The sequence below is a fragment of the Colletotrichum godetiae genome (assembly GCF_030913485.1).
Source record: "Colletotrichum godetiae strain CBS 193.32 chromosome Unknown BDP55scaffold_49, whole genome shotgun sequence".
NCBI classification, from domain to species: Eukaryota; Fungi; Ascomycota; class Sordariomycetes; order Glomerellales; family Glomerellaceae; genus Colletotrichum; species Colletotrichum godetiae.
The window spans coordinates 21,144-40,496 of record NW_026851297.1 but is presented as its reverse complement, the minus strand read 5'-3'; the positions used below and the strand labels follow the sequence as shown (position 1 = coordinate 40,496).

General features: G+C 54.8%; 9 protein-coding genes across 9 annotated transcripts; 4 read left to right on the top strand and 5 right to left on the bottom strand.

Annotated features, from left to right (window-relative positions):
• Positions 1-510: 510 nt before the first annotated feature.
• On the bottom strand, positions 511-1,692 carry BDP55DRAFT_560902 (NADPH dehydrogenase; the record flags this gene model as incomplete). The annotated part of the gene is made up of 1 exon (XM_060570032.1): positions 511-1,692. One exon carries the CDS (start codon positions 1,690-1,692, stop codon positions 511-513), a length of 1,182 nt encoding a protein of 393 aa, XP_060425174.1.
• A 1,507-nt stretch (positions 1,693-3,199) lies between these two features.
• Positions 3,200-3,675, top strand: BDP55DRAFT_297880 (uncharacterized protein). The gene has a single exon (XM_060566605.1). The coding sequence runs from the start codon at positions 3,307-3,309 to the stop codon at positions 3,577-3,579; it is 273 nt and encodes a 90-aa protein (XP_060425173.1). The 5' UTR covers positions 3,200-3,306; the 3' UTR covers positions 3,580-3,675.
• Positions 3,676-4,595: 920 nt separating this feature from the next.
• On the bottom strand, positions 4,596-5,747 carry BDP55DRAFT_297856 (peroxisomal membrane protein 24). Its single transcript, XM_060566604.1, has 4 exons — positions 5,683-5,747; positions 5,509-5,624; positions 5,416-5,442; positions 4,596-5,352 (listed from the first exon to the last, which is right to left on the bottom strand). The coding sequence occupies exons 1-4, from the start codon at positions 5,710-5,712 to the stop codon at positions 4,845-4,847; spliced, it is 681 nt and encodes a 226-aa protein (XP_060425172.1). The 5' UTR covers positions 5,713-5,747; the 3' UTR covers positions 4,596-4,844.
• Positions 5,748-6,838: 1,091 nt separating this feature from the next.
• Positions 6,839-8,320, bottom strand: BDP55DRAFT_560862 (uncharacterized protein; the record flags this gene model as incomplete). The annotated part of the gene is made up of 4 exons (XM_060570028.1): positions 6,839-6,882; positions 6,961-7,435; positions 7,494-7,923; positions 8,064-8,320. The coding sequence occupies 4 exons, from the start codon at positions 8,318-8,320 to the stop codon at positions 6,839-6,841; spliced, it is 1,206 nt and encodes a 401-aa protein (XP_060425171.1).
• A 1,106-nt stretch (positions 8,321-9,426) lies between these two features.
• On the top strand, positions 9,427-10,096 carry BDP55DRAFT_636012 (uncharacterized protein; the record flags this gene model as incomplete). Its single annotated transcript, XM_060572847.1, has 2 exons — positions 9,427-9,756; positions 9,947-10,096. 2 exons carry the CDS (start codon positions 9,427-9,429, stop codon positions 10,094-10,096), a joined length of 480 nt encoding a protein of 159 aa, XP_060425170.1.
• A 1,099-nt stretch (positions 10,097-11,195) lies between these two features.
• Positions 11,196-12,366, top strand: BDP55DRAFT_560884 (glycoside hydrolase family 93 protein; the record flags this gene model as incomplete). Its single annotated transcript, XM_060570030.1, has 2 exons — positions 11,196-11,896; positions 11,976-12,366. 2 exons carry the CDS (start codon positions 11,196-11,198, stop codon positions 12,364-12,366), a joined length of 1,092 nt encoding a protein of 363 aa, XP_060425169.1.
• Positions 12,367-12,524: 158 nt separating this feature from the next.
• On the bottom strand, positions 12,525-13,265 carry BDP55DRAFT_771852 (uncharacterized protein; the record flags this gene model as incomplete). The annotated part of the gene is made up of 2 exons (XM_060581123.1): positions 12,620-13,265; positions 12,525-12,539 (listed from the first exon to the last, which is right to left on the bottom strand). Exons 1-2 carry the CDS (start codon positions 13,136-13,138, stop codon positions 12,525-12,527), a joined length of 534 nt encoding a protein of 177 aa, XP_060425168.1. The 5' UTR covers positions 13,139-13,265.
• A 144-nt stretch (positions 13,266-13,409) lies between these two features.
• Positions 13,410-14,822, top strand: BDP55DRAFT_676559 (brix domain-containing protein). Its single transcript, XM_060575824.1, has 3 exons — positions 13,410-13,503; positions 13,565-13,621; positions 13,693-14,822. The coding sequence occupies exons 1-3, from the start codon at positions 13,490-13,492 to the stop codon at positions 14,579-14,581; spliced, it is 960 nt and encodes a 319-aa protein (XP_060425167.1). The 5' UTR covers positions 13,410-13,489; the 3' UTR covers positions 14,582-14,822.
• BDP55DRAFT_618177 (zinc-binding dehydrogenase) lies at positions 14,823-16,589 on the bottom strand. Its single transcript, XM_060571292.1, has 2 exons — positions 15,237-16,589; positions 14,823-15,136 (listed from the first exon to the last, which is right to left on the bottom strand). Exons 1-2 carry the CDS (start codon positions 16,167-16,169, stop codon positions 14,933-14,935), a joined length of 1,137 nt encoding a protein of 378 aa, XP_060425166.1. The 5' UTR covers positions 16,170-16,589; the 3' UTR covers positions 14,823-14,932.
• Positions 16,590-19,353: the final 2,764 nt, after the last annotated feature.

The following is a 19,353-nucleotide window of genomic DNA, read 5'->3' as shown; positions in this document are numbered from 1 at the left end:
GTCATGATGAAGCTGTATTGTTCTCTGCTTTTCGTCATTTTCTGCTTGGCCTCGTGAACTGCAGTTCTACGGCAATGACTTGTTACACGAACACCCTGTTGACGCATGATGGTCACTGGAGAACTTCAATCTCAATCTTGACTAAACCAGGCTTCCTCAACTGGTGAGTCCCGGACGGCAATGTCGCGAGGTTCCCCGCTATCAAGCCATGCCTTCCTAGCTGGGTAAGCATCAGTGAGTACCCGAAAAGTTGTAGGTCAAACAAATATTCGCGGGATCGAATCTTCAGATAAGACTGGTGCTCTCGACAACAATTCACTTCGTCACATCGGGGGCAGGCATAGAAGTAGACAAAAGGAAAATTGTATTCATGTTATGTCTATATCGACCCTCATAGATCTATTATCATGGAAAACCCAAAAACTCCAATGCTATGCATGTAAATGCCCATATCCTCTAACCCATTCCCAGCCCCTAATCCGTCCCACTGTCTTTTTGGGAACGAAAAGCTTAGGCAGAGCCGTTGACACCGTTGACCTTCTTGTACTCCTCGCTAAACTCGTACGTGTTGTAGCCATCGTTGCTCTTCTTCTTGTAGAAAGTAGTGCGGTCGTAGGGGGTGAAGGCGACGCTGTTCTTGACGCGGAAGACGAGGTCCGGGTTGGAGATGAAGTAGCGGCCAAAGGCAACGGCGACATCCCACTTGGCGTAGCGCTCGTCGACGGCCCAGCGGGCGCTGTCGCCGAGGTAGCCGCCGGCAACGACGACGGGGGAGATGTTGTCCCACTCCTCGAGGATGAAGTCGAGCGTCTGGGGCTTGGTCTCGTCAAACGGCTGGACGTCGTCCGTGACCTGGCGGGGCACGATGCCCAGATTGACGGGGTTGCCGACGGCCTCGACGAGGGAGAGGTAGGCGAGCTTGTGGCCGGCCTTCTTGATCTCGCGGACAATGTACGAGGTCTGCTCCCAGGTGTCCGGGTCGGTGGAGTAGGACTCCTGGAAGGTGGCAAAGGGGCTCAGGCGCAGGGCGACGCGCTCGGCGCCGACCTCCTCGACGACGGCCTTGATGATCTCAAGCAGGAAGCGGGCGCGGTTCTCGACGGAGCCGCCCCACTTGTCGGTGCGCTTGTTGGCCGAGTCGCGGGTGAATTGGTCGACGAGGTAGCCGTGGGCGCCGTGGATCTCGACGCCGTCACCGCCGGCGGCGATGACGTTGCGGGCGGCGACGCGCCAGTTGTTGATCTTTTCCCAGATTTCCTCCTCGGTGAGGGCGTCGGGCTTGCAGGGGCGGCCGGTCATCTGGACGTCGGAGGAGGAGCAGTACTTGAAGCCGCGGCCCCGGACGAACTCCGGGTCGGCGGCGCGGCCGAGGGACCAGAGCTGCTGGAAGACGTAGCTGCCCTTGGCGTGGACGGCGTCAAAGACTTCCTTCCAGGCGGCGATCTGGGCCGGGGTGGAGAAGTCGGGAAGGTCGAGGTCGCCGACGTCAGCCGGGGAGACGGCGGTGGCCTCGGTGATGATGAGGGTGCCCGGGGTCGAGGCGCGGTCGGCGTAGTACTGGGAGACGAGGGGAAGGGGGACGGACTCGTCGTCGGCGCGGTAGCGGGTAAGGGGAGCCATGACGACGCGGTGGCCGAGCTCCATCTTGCCGGCCTTGAGAGGCTGGAAGAGCTTGGTGTTCTCGGCGGCCATTGTGATTGTTTGGAAAGATGGGGTTTGAAAGTTGAAAGGGGGTATCTAGAAATGCAGTTTGAACGAAAATAGAGAGATGAGAGATGTTGTAGATCAGAGAGTTGTAAGACAATATATGCTCATGAGATGATCTTCTTCTTCACTTGAGGGGAGGGAGATCTCGAGGGTATTTGTATGTCCCAAAGACTTGGTGTAAGTCGACCAAGCGCTCACCACGGATGGCATCGTCGTGGAATCATCTGGAGAGTCCCACTAGGAACATGAGCAGTCCTCGGCAGTGGCCCCCACAGCCAGATCTTCCCGTCATGAGTTTGTTGATCTATTGGGCGAAAAGAGATTTTCCCGTGGCCCTGGACGGCTTAGAAATGACCTCCCCTCCGTCGTACACGGCGACAACTCGGCGAGCGGGTCCGACGCCTTACCGTCCATTTCTCAGCGAGACACCAGGTCCGCTCACTCTCCGAGCGGTGAAACCGAAGCCGGGTTCTGGTGCTTGTGCCTTGCGCTGCTCCATGAGAGGGGAGGGATAGGGGTGGTTGTGGGTTGGGTGAATGCCAATGTTAGTCTGGAAAAATCCCAGGACCTACTCTGTGAGGCGCTACACGCGGTGTTCCTAGGCAAAAGGAAAAGTTCTCGAACGAACCCCTTGGACCACGGACGAGGTCTCCCGACTAGTGTAGAGAGAACTGCGGCTCCGCAACGGAACGGGTCCGTGTGGGCACATAGACGATGACAAGCGATAACCTAGAAGCAACGAATCATGAAGGCGAATTGGGCCCGATATTGCCAAAAGCGGGTTGGGCGTCCGAGCTCTCCTCGAGGCTTGGGTGGGCAGCCACGTCGGCAGACGAAGTTTTTCATAGGTTTGCTTAGAAATCGGCATAGTACGATGAACAGCAGAGGTGCCAGAGACTGCGAGGCAACCAAGACGGGTCGCGTGGGTGTCGGTGGGGTTGAGTTTGACAGCTTATGACATGTTGTCGCGCAAGTTACATCCAGGGCCTGGTACCTTGGATGCTTGGGTAGATGATGGGGAGCTCAACGAGCGTGGTAACGTCCTGTTGGTAGTCTGCTGTCAACATCATTGCTCAGGGTCCAATCGTTGAAGCGTGAATGCAGCCTTGCAAGTCTCCGTTCCAAGATTTCTGAGGCGTTGACAAGAGCCCAAGAACCAGGAACAGAAGCATACAACCTTAAAGTCGGAGGCGAGTTCTGACGTGCTGAGAAATGCCACGAGGTTGCGGCGAACGGCCCGGCGATTCAGACAGCTGCCCTCCCCCCCCCACACACACACACATTATCTTGCCGCACTACCGGACCTCGGGATTTCGCCGGGAACAAATAACAACAAGCCCAAGCTTCACCAAGAAGCCGCGGGGACTTGGCTCAGAGTGGGATGAAGCCTGTTTGTGATGCACTTTGCAGCGTGAGCTTTGAGGGGTCTAGATCAGGTAATCTCGAGATCGAAATGCCATGACTGAGTGACGGAGTTCCTCTCTGGTGATTTGCTGCCCTAGTACGTAAAAAGAGCACGTCTACCGTGGGCAGATGATTGATAATCCTCCATGAGGGAACTTTTCTTGCAATTTGAAGTCTGCCGGTCCGAGATCTGGGATGATGGGACGGGATCTTGGTCGTCGGCGATTAGCTTTGCTGTGGCGTTTTTTTTATCTCCTAAATTTCGTTAGCAGAAGTGGCAGGGTTTCTGCCAGCCACACGCCACGCCGTTTCCGATGGAAACCGCTTGCTGTGGATATCCCTGCACATGACATTCTGCAGCAAACAGGGGTAGGACGAGTGAATCTCGCGATGGCTTCATTTCCAACTCAACATCCACCGCTTCCATTGTTTTGGAATGAAGCGACATTACTCTACCTACCATATTAACGAGTTCCAAACGGACCCAAAGGCACCGAATATGAATACCTGGAGCACATGAACACTGAACATCGCCTTCGGTCCTCAGACATCAATTTTGCGATTCCATGCCATGATCCTCCCGTTCCGCAGTCCGAGGCGTCTTACCCTCACATCTTCCTCCTTCATTGTTCGACGTCTAAGTATTAATCCACAACAGCCCTACACCAAACCACCATCGCCCCCCTCCAATTCTCCTCGCCTCCGCTCCCCGCGCGGCATCCAGGCAACGGAACCTTTTTCACGGCAAGCACTCAACGCAATAGCGGGGCCCTCCCTCTCTTTCGACACCATGCTCCAAATAATCGAACATCTAGGCGGGTCACAAGGCCGCCGTCCACTTCTCCGCCGTTGAACCCGGCCCATCCAACGACGCAGAGGACTAGTTCTCCGCCCTCCACCACAAACGCGAGGCACGCGCTGTCGGCACAATCGCCGCTTTGGGTACCTCGGTGTAGGTGAGTCTCATCTCGTCCCCACCGATAACCATCTCAGTCGTGAGAAGAAGGGAAAACAAAGGATGCGATCTGGTCATCCGGCTCCCCTATCATGTATGTGGGCCCCCAACCCCCCCAAAAAGAGTTCACCACCAGTGTGGCTACATCTCTTGGTGCTCGTGCTGGGAAATTTATAGTTGTCATGCTGGGATTCGAACTCGGGTACTCTCGCATGCGCTAAGCCTGTCGTCGAGTAAGGCTGGTTGGCGATTTAATTGTTAACCAGAAACCACTCCGCCATCCAGCCCAGTTTGTCCTGACCTCCCGATCTAGAGGGGCGCCTGCTGTTGCTGGTGACTGGATTGGCCTCAGATGCTCTCGTGGTCATGTGAGGGAAGGTACGAAGTTGAAAGCAGTTGGGTTTGGTCTGGTCGTGTTCCATTGTTGAATACACGTAATTTCATGATGCACGCCTGGACCTGGATACCCGCGATTGCAATATGCCAGTGTACGAGGGACTGAGAAAACATGCGACCATTGAAGTCCCATGTGGTAAATGTAAACGTCTGAATCGTATTTGTATATGAGTGAAATGACCTGTCTATGATGCTATATCACAAAACTGTCAAGATGCCACCAGGATTCTCCCTACTAGATAATCTCATCACCGATTCACCATATTCAATAACAAAAAAACCCAAACCCGGGAACAGCTCGCCACCAACGCCAATCATCTGATAGTACACGCCATCCAACCCACCGGAAAAAAAAAACTCCCATGAGAAAACTGCCGCCAATCTATTTATTATGCCAGATAAAGTTCCTCAGCGAATCCCACTCGCTGCTCTGCTGGTAAATATACGTCATGCTGCTCCTCAAACTAGGCTGCAGCTCCTGCGGCTGCCAGCGGAACAGGTACATGACCATGGCCCAACTCGTGCTCGCAAAGACGGGCCACGCGTAGTAGCTAATCTTGGCCGAGACATCGTCGCGGCTGACGACGGGCAAGCCCTTGCCGGGGGCCACGGCGAGGCGGGCGAGTGCCAGGACGACGCGCGCAAAGACGTAGATGACAATCTGCTGGTTCACGCTCGAGATCTTGCCGCTACGCGGAGAGCGGCCGCCAAAGACGATGTAGCCGCCCAGCAGGCCGGCGAAGAAGGAGTCGTAGGGGCCCTCCTTGCCCGGGCTGGGCCCGTAGTTTTTCAAGAGGTACATTGTGAGCTTGTAGATTGTCGCAAACTTGGCGAGGTTGCGGGCGTGGGTTCGGGTCGCGCGGAAGACGAGGCCTGCTTTTTGGCGGAGTCTGGGGGGTTTGCTATGTTAGCCGGGATATGGTTTCGCGGGGGTCAGGAGGGTGGTAACGTACGTTCCCGAACGGAAGAGGAATATCATGCTGTACAGGCCCTGACGTTAGCATTTTGCTTGACCATGATGGCGGATTTGAGGCTGCGGTACATACACAAGGGCATGAGGAAAGCGGACTTTTGCGCCGTAGACGGCTCCGTTGCGGGCGCCTTTGACGACGGCGAGGATGTCGTGGTACTTGGGGTCGAGGATGATGCGCTCGATTGCGGCCTGTAGTTGCGCGCGTCAGCCCATGCACTTTGTTTCTCGCCCGTATAGTTAGCTCTACCTTGAGGCCGTCGAGGGCGGCGAGCGACATATTGGCGAAGTTTGTTGCTGAGTGTTGCGTCTATGTGTGGTGGCAGTGGCTAGCCTCGGCAATTCGTTGCTCCCAAAGTGCCAAAGTGGACGACGGAATGCGACGATGGAGTCGCTCGCGATTGAACAAATCTTCCCCTCAGCGCATGGAGTTCGCGATCGTTTTTGCAAAGGTAGTAAATGAGCGACAAGAGCGGACGACGTCTACGGGAGAAATTCTTTGGAGGGTTCGGACCGGGGGTAAGGGGAACGGAGGTGTGTGAAGTTGAGACGGATAGGTTGTGGTCGGGAGTCGTTTGTGGTTGTCGATGGGCGGTGGATGACCTTTGCGGCAAGGAGCGCGGTACCTCGGCCCCAGGAACCTGGCTGCTCCACGGTTAGAGGTGAATTCTGGCTGGGTTCGGCTCTGGGCGAGTCACGCTGGAGACGGCCTGTTCCCAGCCCCCGGTTCCCCCACATGCCCCTATGACGCAGGGCCGGCGCGCCGCTAAGCCCTTCCAGGGATTCGCCCGTCTGGGGAAAACGTCTTGGTGTTGGGGGGGTTTTTTGGCATGTGAAGAACGATGCGAGATGTGACAGGACTACCTTTGAATTGTGTATGCTGGTACCAAACTCATTGCAATTTTGAAATTTCGAACAATTTAGTGAACTAAGTATATACATGCAAGTCATTCAATTCGGGGAGAATGAGACCGCCTTCACATTAGATCTGATTTGATTGAGATGGGTGAAGGGTTGATGACAGTGACGATGGCAAGAGTCAGTCAATGTCTCGGGGCCTCCCACGTGTAAGTAAATTCCATGTGAATCTCACTTAGCGCTGGTACCCTGTAGCGGCATGAACATTTCTGGAAGCCCACCATTCCCGTTTCTTCACATGTGCTTTAGACTCGCAACACCAATAGTAGTACTGCCATCTCCCCTCAATTTCAACCTCTTCACAGCGCGACCTCCAAAATTCACCGCTATATAGCTAGCGACACTAGGTAGTAAGATGTTGAGTTGGGTGGTGCTGTGTCATCTCAATTTGACATGATGGATTGATTCAGCCAGTGTAGATATGAGTATGAACTTTACAGTCAACATCAACACTTGTGCCTGGGACGGCATTGAACCTCAATGCACACTCAGTCCTCGGGCTCGCAGACTGCAATGAACGGCGATGTTACACCTAATCAAGTCAGCACTACTTCCAGAAACACAATTCATACAGTCAGAAACGGCATGTGCAGTGTACAACGGCACTCACCACCAAAGAACAACCTCCCCGTCTTGGCATCGTGCACTACCGTAGTAGACCCAGGCAACACCTCCCCAGCACCATCCTCAATAATCTTCTCCCACACGTAGACACCCTCTCTCTCCTTGTGGATGCGCACCGCACCGCTCTTGGGCCTCGCGTTCAGCGGGTCCTTGGCCGCCTGGAGGATCTCGATGCCCCGCGGGAAGATGGCGGCGTAAATGTCGCCCTTACCGTCTACGGACAGGTTGTCGATCGAATAGGGCACAGGAATGTCGGCCAACTTCTTTAGTCCGTTGTTGTTGGGAAGGACTTCAAACACCTGCACGCCGCCCGCCATGGAGCTCGGGACGTAGATGAGGCCGTCGAGACCGCGGACGAGGCCGTTGGGCATGCGGTGGCGCTCTGAAATGCGCTTGCATCCTGACGAGGCGGAGCAGAAGGATACGTCACCGTCGGCCATCAAGGGGCCGATGAAGAATTGCTATGATGCATCAGCAAACCTGCCTTCGTTTCAGGGCACTACATGCTTTGATCCTCACCAATCCGACTTTGTGAGGGCCATTGGCATTCGTAAAGTAAAACTCCTCAGTAGACAACGCGGCGATATTATTCGGCGTCGAGATATTAGCGCTGGCAAAAGTGCGGACGTGCTTCATCCCCATCGCCTTCGGGCCCGTCTCGAAAACCTCAATCGTCGAGTTGGCGCCCACGCTCTTCTGGTCCAGGAGGTCGCCAGTCACAGGATCGACGGAAGGGCCGTTGTTGACCAAGAGGATCTCAACTCTGTCACCCTTCGGTGCGTCAATACCCGTTATCCCGACGAGCTGAAGCAGCCCGTCACCGGCGGTGCCCGTAAACCCGGGCGTTTCGAGAACGCGGTACTCAAATGCATCATCCTTGGGGCTGTCAATATCCAGCGCGACGACGGCGTCCCGCGTGGAGCGGCCTGAGGCGTTCATGTGTTGTGCGCTAGAAACCGGGGCCGGGGGAGGTTAGTTAGCCTTTCCCGGATCACACACTCCGGCCCGGGGGCGGGGAGCTGGGTTGAAAAGACGGGGCGGTTGCGGAGACGGGAGGGGGGGGCCGCGCACGCTCGAAAAAACACGTACTTGGGTAGCCATTGCTGGCGAGAGAGGGGATCGGAGCAGGCGAGGAAGAGCTGGCGCGTGGCCTCGGACAGCCACATGTCCTCGCATGCCTGCAGCCTGAAGTCCTCGATGCGACGGCAGGAGTAGGGGAAATCGGAGAGAGGCTGGAATTCCTTGCCGATTCCCAGGCCTAGCCAGATGGGGGTCTTGAGCACCAGCTGCAAGGCCACGCCGAGGATCACAGTGAAGATGATGCTCGTTTGGAGGATGAAGCCCATGATGAACTTGATGAGATATGCGCTCTAGACAATGGTCGTCGAAATGGGGAAATTTCAGACAATCTCTTGGCCAAGGTTTGTTCCAACTTTATAGTCACGGGAAATGTTGGGAATAAAGCTGGTAGGGATCCCTCATTAAGCGAAGTCGACGCATGAGGTCAGATCCTTCGGGCACTACCGCTTCGTGATCCACTGTGAAGAAGTAAGCTCGCTAGGGTTTGTTAGGATTAGCTCGAGGAACCGAGCTTCATTCGTTTGCTTGGAAAAAGCCAGTTGAAGCTCCGAGAAATCTCATTCATGCGCGATCTATCTGGTTCGGCATGGGACTTTGGTTGTTGATGCAACTTGGAACCGTGAGATGAATGACGCCAGTCGCCCCGACTTACAGTGGGCTGACCGGGCGTCTCCTCCGTGTCCGTCGGGTCAGTGCATCGCCGAAGCTCACTAAGTCTCCGAGGAGTCTCCGTGGAGCTAGAATTCCGGCCTTACCTTCCAGCCGGCCGAAGCCACATCGGAGGGTTGCGTTGGACCGTTCCTGCTCTTGCGTTGTCTTACTTTCCACTTTTCTTATCCCCGTGCTGTTGTCGCCAACGAAATGACGGACGAAGAAGACTCAGATTGTACAGCAACAGGCTGTTATCTTACACCGTAGTTGCCAAGCCTCCTCATTGCCTCCTACGTCGCATCAGAAACCACAACTTGTCTTTTCTAGACTGTATTGGTATGCTTTTTCGACCCTGTTTCGCTCCCACTCGGACCCCATGTGTCTCTTTTCGAGAGATTGCACACCATTCGCCGTTTGTGCTGCCTCAAAGCAACCTTTGCTCGAAGCGCGTCGCAGCCTGCTTGGTAGCCGCCTGAATATACTACCGGATGGTCAGCATCGCGCTACACAAGACCGTTTATGGAATGTATGCTTAAGTGAGGCTGAACCGTTGATATTTCGTGCACAGCCTGGCCTCCATGTTGACCCGCGAAATTTCCCCGCCCGAGTCGGCTTGCAAACCATGATTATCAACCTTGATCTCCCACCCTCTCCTTTCGATATCAGACTTCGTTCTGTTGCCTATGAATTATCAGCGAGCTGTTCACGAATTTTTTGAACAATGAGAGTAGTTTTGGTGTTTCTGCTACTTTTCGCGGTGGCAGCTCGAACAGCAGACAATTTTCACAATGTCACAGCCAAGTCGGATGTTTTCTGGCAGCTCGCCGACTTGGATTCCCGTGCCCCCGAGAAATCAGGCAACGTCTATCTCGGTGCTCAGAATTACACATGGTGCTGTCTCAAAGCCGTCGAAGTTGGATTGGAACTTCTTACGAACGGCACATTGATCGTCGCGAACAAATCGATTACCAAGATCAGCGTCTCGATAACCGGTGACCTTCGGAGCGCCGCTAACAAGGGTCAATTTCCATGCGGTGCAAAATATAACAAAGTAAGTGGGAGTTTACTGACGATTGACAAGTGGTGGAGGAGATTGACATGGTTGAATTCGAGCGCGATATCCGCCCCCGACCAGCTCCAGGGACCTGGACGAACGGTGCCATACAAGTACAGCAAGACTAGTTGTTGTTGTTGAGAGACCAGTAGCCATTGAGGCTGTTTGCTCTAGAAGAACTCCACAGGCGAGCGGCAAAGCTGATCATGTCCCAAGATCTCTCGTTCCTTCCGGTCAACATTATGAATTTGTGTTGTTCCCTAACGCTTCTCCGGACATCCCTGCGGAAGTGAGCGTCGCACTAGAATACTGCGACGAGAACTTGGAAGCATTCTGATGCTGGTGCTCGATACAGTGACCCGAGTCGACCGGGCTTTTCGTCGACGCGGAGGGTAAGTCCGTCGTACAATGCAAAGCCACACCCAGAGTTTACCGCGAGTCTTTTCTTTATAAAACCACCGTCGCATCACTCAACATCGAAGTATCAAATCTCTTTAAACTTCACTGACACTAGCAGTACTACAAACCATATGCCGTTATGACTTTGACAGAAACTAGGCATCTCAACTGCTCAAATATCTACAGTACCTTGTCTTGGTTGGCGGCGTAGAGATGCTACGTTGCTTTGACAAGTGCCAACCACAGAGGGTAACCAATTTTCTTTTTGTTTAATATTGATACGCATGCATCGACTTCAAAGACGTGAGGACTTGGTTGCTGGTATAAACTAAAGATCCGGCCGTCAATTCATGTGCCTAGCTCAATGTAGATACGGGCATATAGCTAGCACGGGAACAACCGCCGCTAGGTACTTGGGTAGATGCCATATTGAAGGTAAGATGTTCAAAGTGGTGAACGTTAGGCACCAGCTTTGAAATTGTGGTACCTGTACAGGGATTCGGGTGAGACCAACAGGATCTCTTCAGTGTCAGCCCGCGGCTTCTAGGGTCCCTGGCTGCTCACCTGTGATGTGGAGTCTCGAGAGCCGCAGGAGGAATCAATATTCTGACAGGATGAACAGGATGGTCTATTGGATGAGCTCTACGAATACACCGCTTCCTGCAGGGAAAACCGGGGTTATTATGTGGGCGAAAAGCGAAGGATTCAAGGACAAGTACTCAGCCGCGGTGCAAATCCCCACAGAAGAGATGCAATTGATCCTTCAACGGTATCCGTAGAGACATTTAGCAAGCTTCTGCTTCCAAAGTAGGCAACCAAATTGAGATGCTAGGGAGAAGGGGAGAAACATCCTTGATCAAGTCAGCTCGTGGAGTTGACATGATGCCACAAAACTCTTGGTACTGTTCCCGACATGCCGAGCTTACAAGGCGCGATGGAAATACATAAAGAGTCCATCACGAGACGCCTCAACCTGTTTTGATGGATCGCCACCCACAGGTCGATCAACAAAAACATCCCAAGTTGGAAAATCCATAATGTTTAACCTCACAAAGACCCTCGTCGTAGGCCTAGCCCTCGTAGGCCTAGCCGCCAGCACGCCGGTATCCCTCGACAAGCGCCTACCAGGCCACGTCGTCCGCGCCGGCGACCCCGTCGTCATCGACCCGTCCGGCAACTACATCCGCGTAAGCTTCATGAACGACGGCACTCTCATCGGCGGCTACGCGGCCAAAGAAGGCACGACCAGCATCCTCCGCGTCATCCGCTCCACCGACGGCGCGCAGTCCTGGCAGCGCATCGGCGAGGTCTTCCGCGGCGAACGGGCGACGCACGATATCGACAATGCCATGCCGATCCAGCTACCGGGAGGCCGCATCCTGTACGCCTACCGGAACCACGACCGCACCGGCGCCGACTGGCACTACACGTACTTCCGCATCTCCGTGTCGTACTCGGACGACGGCGGCGCGACATTCAAGTACCTGTCCACCGTCGAGGAGCACGTGCCCAACGGCGTCAACGGGCTGTGGGAGCCGTACTTGCGTCTGGCGAGGGATGGCACACTGCAGTGTTACTACTCGGCTGAAAACTCGGCTGATGACCAGGATAACTTTATGAAGTATTCCAAGGACGGCGGTCAGACTTGGTCAGCCTGGGTTCCGGTGTCAGGCGGTGATCGTTTGTCCCGTGACGGTATGGTCGGTGTTGCACCCATCGGCAACGAAGGAGACCTGATGTAAGTTGAAGCATCCTTAACAAGACTCATTTCTCCCCCCTCGAGATAGCAACTAACAGAGAGTCCTCTCCCCTCACAGCGCCGTCTTCGAACACACCAGAGAAGGCAGGTTCAACGTCGACTACGTCCTCTCCCACGACGACGGCTACACCTGGGGCGAGCGTGGCAGCCTCTACACGGCGCGCAACGGCCGCATGTCGGGCGCGCCGCAAGTGTACAACGTGTGGGGCACGCTCGTCGCCAGCTTCATGACCAACGAGGACGTCGAGGGCGCCGACGGCTACAATTTTGGCGAGATGAAGGTCATCACCAGTGTCGACCACGGCAAGACGTGGAGCGGCAGCGTCGTGACGGGACCCGCGCAGGCTCATTGGCCTGGACTTTTCAACAGGGACCCGACGCATTTCCTGGCGCTGTACTCGAGGGAAGGTGTCGGCGCTGTCAGCCAGTTGTATGAGTTGGTGAACTAGGTGTAAGGGAGTCGTGAATTTTAATGGCGAAAGTTTTCTTCGAGTTATTGTCTGGGGTTGTGTATAGATTGTTCATCTTGAGAGTAACATGATGACGACTTTGATGAAACCGTATGAGATGTTGCATCTAAGCACACTCGGTACATGATGTCAAACCATTACCAGAAAGTGTACTTGGCGTTTGTTAGCGACCTTGGCCGGGTTGATCTCCATAAAATGTATACGGGGGTCCTCCCTCCACATTGGAAAATACACTAGAGGTGTAAGAGCTGACATAGCTGCCAGAGGGAACGGGTTGAGCTTGGGATGGGCCAGGTTGAGACAGGCCAGGCAGTTGGTCGACAGCATGTGGTACTGCTTGTGGTACTGCTTGTGGTATTGCCTTTGGTAATTCGTTTGCCGGCGGATTGCCACTAGTTTGTTTCTCCGAGGCGCGCGTAGGAGCCTTCACTGCGCCTGTTTTCTTTCGAGAATTATTCTTCTTCTTTGCGGGTTGCCTCTTCCTCCTCTTAACAGGCTTTCCATTCTCGTCGACAGCGTCTTCGTCGACGACCTTCCGCTTGCGCCCGCGGGCCTCTGGGAGATCCGGGTTGTTATGGCGGGTACGGTCACACCCGTACGGGTCCCTCAGATACTCGCGACCTGTCCTCTCGCTGATGTCGAAGAACTCATATAGGTCTAATTTCTTAAACTTGTAGCCATTTTCAGTGAGAAATGTAAAGGCACCACGTAGTCGTGCCTTTTTGGGCGTATCATGCTGTTTGTGGCCCATGATGGTGGTGGTTTGATGGTGAGCTGGGCCTGTGATGGTGACACTGCGTGTGGACGTGTCGTAGAGGATATTATAAACCGGCAGTGTATTTTTATGACATTGGGGTGATAAGGAACGTCAGAGCTGGGCTCAGATACAACAGATGGTGCCAGCTGTCAACTTCTGGGGCCAGTACCTAGTCTTCGTGGTGCCTCAGAGGTCGCGGGGTGATAAGATAAGATTAAACATCCTGGCGATAACGATAAGCAATTTTTTTGACGGCGGCTTCAACCTTACCGCAGAATTGAGATCAGTTCGCATCCCAGCCATCTGCATCAAACCCGACGGACGACAAATTCGACCACCGGCACAATGCTTCGTCAAATGTGAGTCACGACAACCGAAAAATACAGCCATGCCTACAAGTTGCTAACCTTCGTCCAACAGAAAACCCCGTAATGCTCGCTCCAAGCGTGCGCTCGAGAAGCGCGAGCCCAAGGCCCAGTACGTTCCTCCATCCCGACGATCGACGTTCGCCATGATCGCAAGCTAATTCCGCGACCCCTTTGAAATAGAGAAAACCCCAAGACGGCGCTGTTTCTCCGCGGAAGCTCATGCTCGCAAGTGACACAAGATGCCATCAACGAGCTCTACCAGATGCGCCAGCCGCTCGCCAAGCGCTTCGTAAAGAAGAACGACATCCACCCCTTTGACAACGCCGACTCGCTCGAGTTCTTCTCGGAAAAGAACGACGCCTCCATCCTCGTCTTTGGCCACACCTCCAAGAAGCGGCCCCACGCCCTCACCCTCGTCCGCACCTTTAGCTACAAGGTCTTTGACATGCTCGAGCTCTACCTCGACCCGGACACCTTCCGCACCCTCGCCCAGTTCAAGGGCAAGAAGGTGCCCATCGGCCTCAAGCCTATGCTCACCTTCGCCGGCACCGCCTGGGACAGCCCCATCGCCAACGAGTACACCCACGCAAAGTCTTTCTTCGCCGACTTCTTCCGCGGCGAGCCCACGGACAAGATTGACGTCGAGGGCCTGCAGTGGATCGTCTCCATCACGGCCGACGAGCCCTCGGACGACGCCACCAAGCCCGCCATCCGCCTCCGCGCCTACACCATCACCACCAAGCGCAGCGGCTCCAAGGTGCCCCGCGTCGAGGTCAACGAGATTGGGCCCCGGATGGACTTCCGCGTCGGCCGCATGCGCGAGCCCGAGGAGGGCATGCTCAAGGAGGCTATGAAGAAGCCCCGCGGCACCGAGGAGCGCACCAAGAAGAACATCACCACGGATGCCATGGGTGACAAGATGGGTCGCGTGCACGTCGGTCGCCAGGACTTGGGCGAGCTGCAGACGCGCAAGATGAAGGGTCTGAAGCGCAGCAGGGATGTTGCGAGCGAGGACGAGGGGGAGAAGGGCGGGGCGGAGGAGAAGCCCAAGAAGGGTCGCAAGGAATAAAGAATGCGGATAGTTTGGCACTCGGTGGGAATTACATGAAAGAGAGAGTGTGTGTGTATTGCGGAGGAAACTTGATATACATATCCGAGTGGGAAAAGAGACGACGCAGCGGAGGAATCGACCACTCATTGGCGTTTTGTTTTTGGTCAGGAGGCATCCCACGGTTGGAGTTTTGAGCTTCTTTCAGCAGATGGTCGGCAGATTACAAAAGCAGGAACAAAGTCACAAAAGCATTTAAAGACCTCTATTCTTTCTATCATGGATACATTATCCTTCTTCTCTAGGCGTAAGCCAGTTGAGTGATATTCGCACTCTTTGAATACCTAACGGCCAACGATCAATGCAACCACCCTACAGCTTCAAATCCAGATCCGAAACCCTCCAGACCAAACGCTCACCGCTGGGATCTCTCTTCCTCAGCAACTCAATCGCCTTTTGCGCTCGCTCCAGCATGGTGACGCCTTCGACAACCTTTTGCTGGTTGGGCTTGATGATGCCCTGCTCCAAGAGCGTCGGTACAATCTCTCTCTGCATCTTTTCCTTGAAGAACTCGTTCTGTTCACCAAGACGTCAGCTTTTGCTCATCTCGTAATCAGGGCAGCGTAAGTGCTCGACCATAGGAAGGAACGTAATGAAACAAGAATCCAAAACTCACCGCCAGGTAGAAATGCGTCCTCACCCCCCGGAGCTCAACACCATCAGCCCACTCCCCAACCAACACATTCTTCACCTCCATCTCGTACTCAGGCTCAACCTCCTCCGTCGCATCCCGCACAATCACAGGCAACATGACAGCAACCTTGGTCCCCTTGCCCGCAATCCTCGTCAACGGCCTCAGCGTGCCCTCGACGGACCCGATACAATCCAACACAAACGGCACGCCCTCCTCACCAACAGCCCCCAGAATCTTCTCCACAACATCCGCATCCCGATAACTGAACGTCTCCCGCGCGCCCATAGCCCTCAGCTGCGCGTGGTGCTTCTCGCTCGCCACGGCCAGGACGTTCCGATACCCCCAGTACCGCAACACCTGCACCGCATACACGCCAACACTACTCGCGGCACCCCAAACAAGCACAGCATCATCCCTCGCGCGCGGGACCCATTCTTCTACCCCCTCGGGCCTAGGCCACGGCAGCTCCAACCCCAAATCGGCCGTCGCGGCGTGGAACACGGTAATCAGATTCGTCGGCACCGTCGCCGCCTCCTGCGGCGTCACGTTCGCGGGCAGCTTGGAGACCAAGTACCCAGGCACCGTCGCAAAATCCTGATGCGCGCGCTCGCTGAAGTGATGAAAGGCAAACGTAAAGATCTTGTCCCCCGGCTTCAGCCGTTCGGCATCCGCCGGGTCCGGGTCGGGGCCTACGGCGACGACGGTCCCTGCTGCGCCGCCGCCCATGACTTCTGGGTGGTTGCAGAGGAGGCCGCCGTCAGCGCGGTGGAGGTCGAGCGGGCTGGAGGCGGTCCATTCATTAAGGATGAGGACTTCGCCCGGCCCCGGGGGTTTTGTCTCGCGGTCGAGGAGGATGAGGGGCGCGCGTTTGGCGGGTGTGGCGACGGCCTTGTGGGTTTGGGGGATGGTGACCATTGTTGCGCTTTCTCCTCCAAGGTACGGCTTATGACAGAGCGATGTTGTGATGAGAAGATTTGAAGTGCGACACGAATAAGTGAGTCTGACGATAGCTAAACAAGAGGGAAACTGTACGATGGACGACGCCAACACACCCAAGGACGGGAAATCCGATTACATTTTGTACTCAATCTTCAAATCTCCCCACTACCAACTCCCAACGAAAAGCTGATCGTCAAAACCAACAAAGCTCAGCTTGCATTTCAAGCAAAAAATCACCACGGACACGGGATGCTGAATAAGCTTGGTGCAAGGGAGTTCGGGCCCGGTTGTGGTTGATGTCGTGATTTCTAAGCCAGATGACTGGAGAAGGGATGGAGCTGTGCCTCCCCCCCCCGCTTCCCTGCAATCCGTCACTATTCCCGTCCCCCCTTTCTTCGTCCGATCCAGTCTCTGCTTTCTGCCCTGGATGAGAGCCTTCTCGAAAAAGGCAGACGTGTTTCAGAAGCTTTGAGTTATGGTAGGTAGCGATGTGTGCAGACTGAACAATGACCAAGATCAGTACATGTTACGTCATATTGGCAATTCTCGATGTCTGTTGTTCGATTCCGAAGTGAGTTCAGTTACTTTGCCGTACCAAGTGCATTATTGATTAAGGCAGAGACTGCGCGAGATGCATTGCAGAACAAACGGACTTGTGCGCTTCCGAAGCAGTGATACGATGCTACCTAGACCGAGTGTGTTGTGCCGTGTAGAAAGAAAAATGCAGCTCCGGTCCCGTCGTCCCGGCCAGCTCCACTAAATCCCGGTGCTCTCTCGGTCTGTCGGTCGGCAAAAACGGGGACTAGCTTCCGCTCCCGTTCCTCTTCGGTTCTTGTACCAAGGTCTCTTATGTTGTGTCGTTTCGCCTGACCGGGCAGCTGATACTCGGCGCGCGCGTGCTCGTAGTCAGTCTGTCGAGACGCTGAGTCGAGTCGAGTCGCGCCTATGACTAGGTACTTGGTTATTCGGAATGGTCCAACTAGAGAAGTAGTTGTTGGTATTCCTATCACAGGGATGGTTCGAACCGTGGGTGACGAAGAGGTCAAAATCTATATATATTTAACTTCTGCGTAAGGTGTAAAAAGGAGGTTCTAACCGGAGGTTGGGTAGACCGTAGATCTCGTAAGTATGGTCTGTAAGTGGCCCCTGCGCGGGCCCCTTGCCTCGAGGTCGAATTGGACTTCCAATCCGACACTGACTATCTCTCTCTTTCATCGCCCAACTACGGCGGTTGGAAGTGTAATTCGATCTCGGGCTCCTTCGCCGAGGCTGCCCCCTTTTCCTCCTTCTTCTGCTCCTTGCGGGTTACCCATCCCTCCATCCGTATCGTCGCCCTTCCTTCGCCGACGAAGTGCTCGAGCCCCTTGTTGGGCGTTGCCTTCGTGAAAGCATCCGCCAGATTATCGTCCCCGTTGATCCAACGGATCTCGAGGATCTCGCGGCGCTCATACGATTGCCGGAGGGCCATGATGTCTATCATCAGCCTCTTCTCCTTCGTGGTGCCCAGTTTGACGAGGCACTCATACAGCGAGTACGAATCGGTACAGACGATTGTCGGTATCGTGGGGATGTCAAGTCGATCGGTAATCCTCTTCAGCGTCGTTGAGATCGCGTGTGCGATGTCGACGCCGTTAACCATGCCGTAGACCTCTGAGGCGAGTACACTTCGTGTGACCCTTTTGCTCTTCGTCGACGAGTAGTGGATGACATTACCGCGGATCGTGAAGTTCTCCTCTCCCATTGCCTCGTTGGCAAGGATTATCACATATCCCAATTGCGATGTGAGGTCGTCATTATTCGCGAATGAGCCGTCGACGAACACGTAGAGCTTCGCCTCCCTCAGGTCGATGGGTTGGTACACGAGCCCCCTATCGAGGTTCACTTGCTGCCACTGTAGCCGTCGGTTGAGGGCGTCGAAGTCGCGTTCCGTCGGCGAAGTGGCCTGCGCTGCCCTCGCGCAGTCGAAAGTGGCCTCTGGCTGACAGATGCTTGCGATGTAAGCTCCTCGTGCGAGCTCTGCTTTGTACCGCTTCTGGCAGTCGGTTGCCCTTGGGTCGATGAGGGTGATCTTCTCGCCTTGCCCCTTCTGTCGGAAGACGACATTCTCGCCCTCGATCGTGAGGATCCCGCCGTTGAACGCAAGTGGTGTGTCCTCTGTGAGGATCTCTTTTGGCTTGGCGGTAAACTTTGCCTTCTCCAGCTCCTTGTCCTCCTTCTCCATGAAGGCCGCATCAGAAAGCCCTAATGTGTCGTCGGTCTGCATTCCGACGATTCCAAATGGATCGTCTGCATGCGCGGAAACTAGGAGGCAAGGATCGTACGTCGATGTAATCATCGAGAGCTTGTCGATGTGGAAATCGTGGTATGTTGCCCACCAGTGAGTGCCTGACTCTGCGAGGCCGTAGAGTGGCTTCAGCACTTCGATAATCGTGTCGTCCGGGTATTTGCTTGCCATCTCCCTTGGTAGGTAAGCCAATATCTTCCTCGTGAGCCTTGTCGCCGATTGGGTGTATGCCTGGGTGATATCACGACTCCAGATCCGGTATCCTCTTTGCCGTAGTGATGCCATCAATGCCATCATTAGTCGTTGGCTGCAGCGCTGAACTGTCGGCGACTGCGTGAGCAGTGCCGCCTTCTCGACGTCGCCGTAGCCTTGTATCACATGCCTTGATTTCTCGTACGGCTGATTTGTCCCCTTTCCTTTGATCTCGCGGACCATTCGCGACTTGAAGATGCGGAGGTTCGCGTGCTTCTCTGGGTCGTAGGTGATGAATCTGTAGACCCCTCGATCGCGCAGTGTGTCGGCTTCGATGAGGTCGGAGCCTTCGTACGGTCGTCCTGCAGTTGTGATTATCCCTTGTTCCCTTAGCTTGACCGCCATCGCGAAGTCTGCTTTCTCCTTGGCCGTGTAGAAGACAGCAGTAGCCTTGGTGTCAGACATGAATTGCCGTTGAGGTGCTTTTCGGGGTCTTCCTCGGCGTCTTGCTTGCGGTGGGGGTACTGGTTCTTCTTCTGCCTCATCGTCTGAGGGTGCTGCGACGATGATCTCGTCGAGGATGGTTTCCTGCCCCTCATCGCTTGGTTGTCCCTCATCGCTTTGTTGAGGTGGTTCCCCTGGCTCTTCTTCTTCTTGTGGGTTGGAAATCACTCCGCTGGGGTC

Bases quoted from the DNA above. Each gene is read 5' to 3' on its own strand.
- BDP55DRAFT_297880 (XM_060566605.1), top strand. From the start codon at position 3,307: ATGATGGGACGGGATCTTGGTCGTCGGCGATTAGCTTTGCTGTGGCGT.
- BDP55DRAFT_297856 (XM_060566604.1), bottom strand. From the start codon at position 5,712: ATGTCGCTCGCCGCCCTCGACGGCCTCAAG. The intron at 5,443-5,508 runs GTATGTACCGCA...GGGCCTGTACAG, and splicing joins CGCTTTCCTCATGCCCTTGT to CATGATATTCCTCTTCCGTT. The intron at 5,353-5,415 runs GTACGTTACCAC...CAAACCCCCCAG, and splicing joins TTCCTCTTCCGTTCGGGAAC to ACTCCGCCAAAAAGCAGGCC.
- BDP55DRAFT_676559 (XM_060575824.1), top strand. The intron at 13,622-13,692 runs GTACGTTCCTCC...CCTTTGAAATAG, and splicing joins AAGCGCGAGCCCAAGGCCCA to AGAAAACCCCAAGACGGCGC.
- BDP55DRAFT_618177 (XM_060571292.1), bottom strand. From the start codon at position 16,169: ATGGTCACCATCCCCCAAACCCACAAGGCCGTCGCCACACCCGCCAAA. The intron at 15,137-15,236 runs GTGAGTTTTGGA...CTTGGTGAACAG, and splicing joins GGACGCATTTCTACCTGGCG to AACGAGTTCTTCAAGGAAAA.